This window comes from Lactuca saligna, chromosome 3, assembly GCF_052625555.1.
Source record: "Lactuca saligna cultivar CGN05327 chromosome 3, ASM5262555v1, whole genome shotgun sequence".
Taxonomy (NCBI): Eukaryota; Viridiplantae; Streptophyta; class Magnoliopsida; order Asterales; family Asteraceae; genus Lactuca; species Lactuca saligna.
The window spans coordinates 141,561,289-141,571,058 of NC_136419.1; the positions used below are offsets into that span (position 1 = coordinate 141,561,289).

Genomic DNA, 9,770 nt, shown 5'->3' on the forward strand with positions numbered 1-9,770 from the left:
CATCTTCATCCGTAACAACTGTATATGTTACTAGGATTACTATTTCCACTTCTTTCTTCATGAATTCTTTTACATATACGATATCAGATGCGCGAATAATGGAAGCACCACAGGGAGTTGTTTCTTCTTCTACTTCGTCTTCTTCCTCTATTTCTTTAAATGGTGTAGCTTGGACGAAGTTCATACCAAAGAATCCAAGAAGGTAGATACATGAGGCGAAGAAGGTGATGATGGTAGCCATTTCAGACATGTTGACGACATGGAGAGGAGTGGAGTTTCTGATCCTCTCACGCCATCTGATCAGAAGGTAATAAAAACCGAGAAGAAAACAGTAAAGAAGACTCCCATCGGAATAGAGATTGCATCGAAAGCCTTTAGAGAATCCACCATCTTTTTGTTTTTTGTTTTCAACATCTGATCTTCTGAATGTTGATCAAATTGAGCTTTTCCCATGTTTTTACACTAATTGTTTTAATTGAGAGTAGAAGATTGAATGTTGTTGATCGAGGATGAGAAATAACATCAGATTTGGGGTGAATATATATATAGAAAAATAGCAGCTTGTGAGACAAAAAATGATACTACGTTTTCAAGAACACCAAAAAAATATTTTGGCTCTTTCATGCACGTTAATGTTGTTTATAGCAATACATACGCTTGGGGTAATTCAGTAATTTCCTCTTATTCATTTCCCGATATTGGGTTTGTGCAACAAAGTTAATATAAATCTGTTTATGGGCAGTGTTTAGGTTAATTGGTATTGAAAATCAGAGTTAGTTTGAGAATGCACAAAAGGTGTTCGATGAAATACCTCCTACAAATAAAGTTTTGCATAAAAATGATTACGATGCTATGTTATGGTGGGATACACTACACTATTCTCTCTCCTCTCCAAGTTTAATTTACATGTTTAAAACAAATCATATATCAATTATCAACACTCATCAGTATATTTTGGTGGAGACTATTCGCTTGGTGCGTTTGGGGATATAATCTATCATTGGGAATGCCTTTAAATATTGCCTGATTACAGATTGTCCCACTTCAATAAGGTTAGATTCGATTGGAGCATGAGGCGGTTATCCCAATTTTGAAGCCTAGACTCATCATAACTTTGGCTAATCTTATTGGTAAGTGGTAACACTAACAACACCATTTATCTATAGTCTGTTCTTGTAATATTTATTGATGGTTATGCTACAATGTTCTACACTCAATTTTCTTTTCAAATTCGTATTTTAGTTTCTAGGGTGTTTAGTTTTGGCTGGATACCGGAGCATTAGTTCTAAACATATATAGGTCTAGAGTTTTTGAAGTGGCTAGCCTAGGAGATCCTTTCGGGAGACCACCGGTGTATTAGGGCTCACTTGACTTTTTAATCAGCTTGCATAAACTTCTATGTTACTTTTCAAGCTTCAAACAAACTTCAATATTACAGAGCACAATTCTGATCAGGCAGAGTTTTTGAAGCTTTGCAAGAGCGTTGAGTACACCATTCGAGCATGGTATCTTCTTCAACTTGAAGATCTCATGGTACTATTATCTACTTTTATCGATTTTTTCTATAATACCTTTCCCAATTTCAAACTTTTAGGTTTTTTATTAAAGTGTCACTTTTCGTTTCCATGGTTGACATACTTGCAACAATTATATTCCCTCTTTGATCATGTCCAAGGGGCACATAAGTTGGAGCAGCAGAACCTATCATCACAAGTAATTGATGTTCTTCAACAGAATTTTTTGTCATATATGTTTAAGGTGATGGTGAAGAGTAATTTTAAGATCTGCACTAATGAGGAGATTGATGTTGCACAATCTGGGCAGTATCTTTTAAACCTTCCTATGACAGTTGATGAATCAAAGGTTTGATGCAGTCATACATACCTCCTTTAAGTGCCATTATCATTGTCTCCGTGTATGATAAAATATCTTCTCCTTTTCCTGTTTTACCCCTCTAAATGCACATTGATAAAGATCTTCTAAAGTGGTACTTTGCATAACATGACCATGATAACCTTCCTGACTTTGTTGATAAGGTTCAGGGATATATTAGTCTTTTTGATGCTTCATACTATGCACATCACTATGAATACAAAAACTATGTTTGATCTTATTTTTTATACAAATATTTTTCTGTAGTATGTGATATTCCGGAGAGGCATTGGACTTGATAAGACTACTGACTACTTCATCATGGAGAAAGTGGACATCATTATCAACCGTTTATGGGGATGGATTATGAGAATAACAAGGTAAGTTTGCTTACAAATTTTACTTATTTATATAGAGAGTTTGTTGGTGTCCAATTCCTGATTATGGTTGCAGGATAGAAAAACTTTTTTCTAAAAAACCCAGTGCACGAGTTATAAATGATTAAAAGAAAGATGATTAAATTACAAATTACCAATATCCCGATGATATGTAGGTTGAAAGGTTCCAGATTGAGAACTTAAATATCAGTTTACGGAGTTTGATGAGTAAGATCACAATACAAGAACCTACATTTGATAGAATAACTGTCGTTTACAGGTATTTTGCTTCTTTTTAATTAATATTATTTTCAAATTCAATTTTTTTTTCTTTGTGTTTGTACATGTATGATGTATAAATATAATGTTAAAACCACAAGAATGTAATGATCGATATGTAGACGAGCAAGCACCAAGGGACAAAAGGAAAAGGGAATCTATGTGAAGCATTTCAAAAACATCCCAAATGGCATATATGGAATTAGTCCTAGTGGGTTTTTTTTTTTTTAATTGGAGTTTTATTATATGAATTGGATATTTTTTTCACCTTTTTAACATTATCTTGGATATGTAAGTTTCTAATTCTAGAGGTAAAACTACGAATGCTATATAACTTTACCTATGTTAGCTTGCAGACAACATTGGATGAAACTACATCACCAGAAATGCAGCCAATGTCAACACTCAAAACGAAAATATAAGAGAGATTGACATTCTACTCCACTCAAAACCAAAAGATAGACAACTCGTCTACAAGAAGAAGCAATATAGATATTGTTGAAGATGTTAAGAAAGGAAGAGTTTTATTTAAAGAAATAAAGACTATCATGACCAATCATGATATTGTTGAAGGTTTTTGATCTCACATCAACTTTAGTTATTTTAGTTAACCAAATTAAAAAAATAATAGTCACTTTGCTTATTGATTTGTATATGTTAGCAAAAAAAATTCTTTGAGGGTACTTTTGTCATTATACTTAACTGTTTTAAAGAAATAAAGAGAAAATCATTTGACTTTTTTTTTGTTTTAGTGGATAGAAGAGGAAACCGAATGAAGAATATTCAAGGGAAAGAGTAAAGCGCACATTGTTATTGGTAAAAATATAAGTACATTGTTATTATGATAGAAAAATAAAGTATGTTGTCTATATATTGGTAAAAAGAGTAAGGTATGTTGTTATTTCCTTCACTTTGGCCTAATCATATTCTCATTGGTTGTTTAGGCATCAGCGAACAAGATCATTAGTGGATCAAATGGAGAATTAGGTCATCCGATGCTTAAGTTATCGATATTTTATTGTTTGTGGGTGGCTGAACTCCACTTCTTCTTTAATACAAGTCAAATATAGAACCTGAAAGAACAAAAAAAAAAAATATGACTCAGCGCTAACGGGCGTGCATGATTTCCATCTATTTTATTTTGCATTTTAAAATTATTTTTAGATTTGGTCTCACGGTCTCACAAAATAAGAATGGTCTCAAATGAACCTGAACCTATATATATATACACACACACACACACACACACACACACACACACACACACACACACACACACACACACACACACACACACACACAGTGTTTTTGGTATTGTGTATGATTAAGTATGGATTAATTACAATAATAGTTCTTTTATGTTATCTTTCTCGTTTCATGTCGTTTTTTAATTGACGGTTTTCTTATTAGTAAAATAAAATAATGACATCATGTCATGTTGTATTGTGTTAGTTAAAGCATTATCATGTTGTATGACATAGGACCGGACCAAACGTTTATCGAATTGTTTGTGAATCGTTCGGTGGAACGTTCGTTTATGTTTGCTTATTTAATAGATGAACGAACATAAACACAAATCCTCGTTCGTTTAACTAAACAAACGAACATGAAAAATAGTCTCGTTCGTTCAATTATTTGTGTTCATTTAAGTTCCTTTTATGTTTTTATATGTTTAATTGTGTTTGATTACATTGCTATATTATATATCCGTTTATGTTTATATATGTTCAATTATGTTTATTTATCTATGTTCGTTTAGCATGTTCGCAAACATAAACAAACGGAAATAAACAAGGTAATTAGTTAAACAAACCAATATTAATAAGAAAACCCGTTTGTATTCGTTGTGTGTTTCCGTTAACTAAACGAATGAACATAAACAAGTCATTGTTGTTGGTGATTTTAGTGTTACCATGTCATTTTATTTAACTGAAACTAACATGTGAACTAAGGGGCTTCATACTTTATACTCTAGTATATGTACGGGGTTTGTGCGGAGTGGGCACATGTATAAGATCAAATTAGAAGTTGTTCGACGACATGTCGGGGGTCCGGGGGCAGCGCCCCTGGGCCAGAGTTTCCAAATGGGCGGCGCCCCTTTGGCGGGGTTTAGGGGCAGAGCTCTTGGCAGGGGTCCCGCTAGGTGTATTTGTTACATTCAGTTTTGCTATGTGTATTTGTTACATTCTAAGGGTGAAGCCTTAGATAAATTTAAAATATACAAAACCGATGTTGAATTGCAATTGGGCATTCCTGTTAAATATCTTAGGATTGATATTGAGGTGAATATATGGATCCCATATACTTCCAATCAGTGGGTATCGTTCATGAGACCACAACACCTTACACACCCCCAACAGAATGGTATTGTTGAACGCAAAAGTTGAGTTTTAAAGAAAATGGTAAACTCGATATTGTCATACTCGGGATTGAGTGAAGATACTGGGGAGAGGCTATGTTAACAGCCTACTATTTATTAAATAGGGTTCCAAATAAAAGGAACAAAACAGTCTCATATGAACTTTGGTTAAAAAAAAGTTGAATTTGAGTTATTTTCGGGTTTGGGGATGTTGTGCAGTTGTAAAACTCACCGAGCCCAAAAAGAATTTTTTGGGAGAATGTGAAATTGATTGCATATTCATTAGATATGTTGAACATTTCAATGCATATAAGTTTTATGTAATAAAACCAAATGATTCGGTTTCGATTAACACCATTATCGAATCACGAGATGCAATTTTTGATGAGATATGTTTTTCATCAATTCAAAGGCCCGAGGATCTAACTTTTGGTACTAATAAAGTGCAAAATTCAGAAAGTTAAGATGGTAGTAAAGTACAAGAACCACAATAGCTTCGTAGAAGCAAAAGAGGCCAAATTGCGAAATTTTTTGGATTCAACTTCCGACTGTATTTGGTGGAAAGTTCAAAGGATGAAATTAAACTTGAAGACTCTTATTACTATAGTATTGAAGATGATCCTAAGACATATCAAGAGGCTATAGAGTCTCGTGATAGTGCCTTTTGGAAGGAAGCAATTGATGATGAAATGTCATTAATTCTTTAAAACAATACATGGGTGTTGTCTGATTTGTCTCAAGGTTCTAAACCACTTGGTTGCAAATGTATTTTCACAAAAAAAAAAAAAAAAAAAAAAAAAAAAAAAAAAAAGTTAATGGGACTATTAACAAGTTCCAAGCCTAGTTAGTCATTCAAGGTTTTAGACAAAAACCTAGCGTTGACTATTTTGATATGTATACTCCAATTGCACATATTTCTACTATTAGATTGTTGATTGCCTTCGGTAAGTATCCATAATCTGTTTATTCACCAAATGGATGTGAAAAGAGTCTTTTTAAATGGTGATCTTGACAAGGAAGTTTACATGAAACAACCAGAATGTTTCATTATTCCCAGTAAAAAGCATATGGTTTGTAAACTTGTCAAATCTTTGTATTCGCTTAAACAAGCGCCTAAACAATAGCATCAAAATTTTGATGATGTTATTTTGTCCTCTACTTTCAAGACAAACAAATGTGACAAATGTGTTTATAGTAGATTTGATGATGCTACTAAAGTCGGAGTGATCATTTGTCTATATGTAGATGACATGTTAATCTTTGGTAGCGACCAAAATCAAGTAGATGAAACAAAGAAATTGTCATCATCGAAGTTTTCCATTAAAGATTTAGGAGAGGCTGATGCAATTCTTGAAATAAGAATTAAAAGGATGTAAAAAAGGTTTGGTAATGACTCAAAGTCATTATATTGACAAAATTCTCAAGCGGTTTAATTTTACCGATTGTTCTCCTGTGATGAGTCATATAGATCCAAGTGTGAAGCTAATGCCAAATAATGGTGTTCCCATTTCACAATTGGAATATTCTAAGGTTATTGGTAGCTTGATGTATGACATGACAAGTACCAGACCTAATATTGCTTTTGTTGTGGATAAGTTGAGCAGGTACACTAGTAATCCTAGTGCTCAACATTGGCAAGTAGTGAGTATTTAAGTATTTCAAGGGAACCGTGCATTATGGTTTGAGTTACTTGGGGAGTCCTTTGGTTTTAGAAGGTCATTCGGATGCAAGATGGATAACCAACATTGAGGACCAGTCGTCAACTTCTGGTTGGGTATTCTTGCTTAGGGGAGATGTCATTTCTTGGGCTACCAATAAGCAATCTTGCATTACAAACTCGACAATGGAAACTGAGTTTGTTGTGTTAGCAATTGCCGGTAAAGAACCAGAGTGGCTAAGGAATTTAGTTTATGAGATTCCTTTGTGGTCTAAACCGATAACACTTATTTCTATCCTTTTGTGATAGTGCAACCACTTTGGCTAAGGTATATAGCCAGGTTTATAATGGCAAGTCTAGACACCTAGGTGTCAGACATAGTATGATTAGGGAAGACGGAGTTGTAACGGGTTCAATGAGTAGATGGAGGAGTGGGAGGAGAGCAAGAGAGAAAGAGAGGGGTGTTGCGGCTTGAGGAACCCACTGGAGGTTGAAACCAAAGCAAGAATTTAGGGAAGACGAGTTGGGAGGCATCCGGTTTGGGCGGATTCGACTCCCTCCACAGTGGGTTCGGCGACTTCGGCGGGAGGAGAGAAACGACTCCGTCCTCCCTTAGAGAGTTAATCATTAATGTTGTAATTTCGATTGAGTTTGTGAAATCGTAACAAATTTTGGCAGATTGCATAACTAAAGGTATGACAAGAGACTTAGTACACAAGTCTGTTATCGGGATGGACTAAAGTCCATTTAATTTTGTAATGATGAGACACTTAATTCCTTCCTAATATAATGTTAGGAGTTGAACTCAATGTGGAAAGCTTATACTTATAGATTGGAACACACTGAGTATTCATCTCAAGTATGTGTTCGGTTCTACAAGTTAGCCAGGTTGAAGTTTAACTTCTTAATAATTCATTTGATAAATGTATGTGCAGATACATGGAAAGGAGTTACCTACATGATTGTGAAGTGTAGCCGCATTTCAAGAGGTTGTGGACTTAACCTTGATATGATCATGAGAGGATTGGGACACACAAGTTTATAATAGTGTCAAGTTGTATTTTGCTAGAAATTCAATAAACTAGTATGTATTTTACTTTCTGGTATTCAAATGTTAATGGGTTCAATTCTTAGAACACTCTGATTCTCGAGTATTTGCAAATGTATGATACTAAGTGGAAATTCAACCGTTTCGATATTTTCATTACGTACTAGTTTAAGTTTACTTTGATAAGGTTATGTTTGTTCAAGGCTTACACTAACATGCAAGCTAAAGGGCTTCATAATTTGTACTCTAATATATGTATGGGGTTTGTGCGAAGTACACGCATGTATAAGATCAATTTAGAAGCTGGTTCTACGGCAAGTCGGGGGTCCGGGGGTAGCGTCCTGGATCCATGGTTTTCAAAGGGGCGGCGCCCCTTTGGCGGGGTCTAGGGTAGCATCCCTAGTGGGGTCCAAGCCCTAGCTGGGTTTTGGGTAGCACCCCAAAACCTCTCTGAATTTTACAAATGGAAACATAGTGGGAAATTCAAATTGTTGAGGGTGATTATGGTAAAACTAACAAAACTTGTTAGTTTTGAAAACCCTAAATCCTTATTAAAATCCGGATTACCCTGATGCGCTTCCAAATGAACTCATGACGGTCCAACCCTAATGAAACTCTAATCTCGTTTATTACATATAAACTGCTCTTCCTTTTAGAAGGGCCAGACGAAAATTAACTCTCGTTTTTCTTCAAACACTCACGAAATCTATCTAGCACTTTGACTTACGATTTCTGTGCCTAGAATCATAAGTGTCCTATTAGATCATCCTAGACTGAATTTCTTGTAACTCAGGCATAGGATATAAATATCAGTTCGATAAGTGTTCATACGATCTAAGTTGGTATACAGGTCTCCACGACAAACCCTACTTGTTCCGGCACTTGTTCGGTTGGTTCATTTCCAGCAATAGTGTGAGACAAAAATTGTCTTAATAACTTTCCTATCATTCCATGCGTCGTTACCAAAATCAATCAATTTCCAAATGAATTCCCGTTCGTCCAACAAAACTTTGATGATATGAATATATGGAGTGAAATTTGAAAAGAAAGATTAATCAATTGCAATGGAAAGCCTAAAACCTCTTCGGTTTTACGTATGCCCACTACCTGCCACCGTCAAACGATGTTTATCCGTCGGTGCTGTCCTGTCGAAAAATACCAAAAATAGAAAAGGTTTTGCGAGTTAAGCGGTTCTACAAAGTTCTTGATGTCATAGCAACAACAAGTTGTACCACATGCATTATACATCTCAACTTCACTAACACTCGAATCAAAAACACAATAACCAGCAAAAGAAAACCCAGATCTAAACGCAGCTGATAAATCAATAACCAAATCGAAACATCCATCGAAAAGAAACAGATTATTGATAAAATTACAAGTAGAATAAAACTATTACAGTACAGATCTCTAGATTTAAAACAGCGATTAGAACCTGATTTATACGGAGGAGGTGCGGCGGTGTTTAGCCGGTGTAGATGTGGACATGAACGGCGAGGATAAGGATGGAATAGATGGTGAAGAAGATGAGAGTGTGAACAGCGATTGCTTTGCCGTTGGTCTTCATGCTCCCAAACTCCACCTGCTTACCGTTTCCGGGTAATTGAAAAAGGAGTCCCGGCTGCAATAGAATGAAGAGTACTACACCAATCAATACGGGTCCCCAGTCCGCCATTTTTGTTCTTGTGTTCTATAGCAGAGCTGCAATTGGTGCTTGTGGAGAAGCGTTGGAAAGACAGATTCGAATGGAAGGAGAAGGTGCTAGGGGCGGGATGGGACCTAAGCTCGCTTTAACATGTATAAAAGATGTTTGTGCACATAAAGGTGTTTTTTCGTTTCCAAGATATTAAATTATTATTTCATAGATTTAGTGTTTGGAAAATACTGTGGCTATAGCCAATTTTTTTGGGATTTCAAAATTTATTCATAAAAAAGCAAAATTTCATGTATAGACATACGCTTTCGTAGAGGGGTGTTATACGAACTCCACATAATCATAAAATCACAGCAGAACGATTGATTTTGTATGCTTTTCAAACATTTTGTACAGACCAGACCATAGAGGGCTCCAAAGACACATTAAACCCTCCACGGAGTGTTTGGTTAGCATATTATTTAAGCATCCGCATAGCATATTGACAAGGTCTCCGTGGAATGTGTTTGGTCTTTAATGTTGTT

At 35.4% G+C, this 9,770-nt stretch overlaps 1 protein-coding gene and 1 pseudogene across 1 annotated transcript; one reads left to right on the forward strand and one right to left on the reverse strand.

The window, feature by feature from the left end:
• Positions 1-259: 259 nt before the first annotated feature.
• LOC145036033 (uncharacterized) lies at positions 260-2,759 on the forward strand (annotated as a pseudogene).
• A 6,136-nt stretch (positions 2,760-8,895) lies between these two features.
• LOC145037317 (uncharacterized) lies at positions 8,896-9,416 on the reverse strand. Its single transcript, XM_078985952.1, has one exon. The coding sequence runs from the start codon at positions 9,265-9,267 to the stop codon at positions 9,058-9,060; it is 210 nt and encodes a 69-aa protein (XP_078842078.1). The 5' UTR covers positions 9,268-9,416; the 3' UTR covers positions 8,896-9,057.
• Positions 9,417-9,770: the final 354 nt, after the last annotated feature.

What these genes read in the sequence shown, in the direction of transcription:
- LOC145037317 (XM_078985952.1), bottom strand. Translation starts at nt 9,267, where the DNA reads ATGGCGGACTGGGGACCCGTATTGATTGGTGTAGTACTCTTCATTCTA.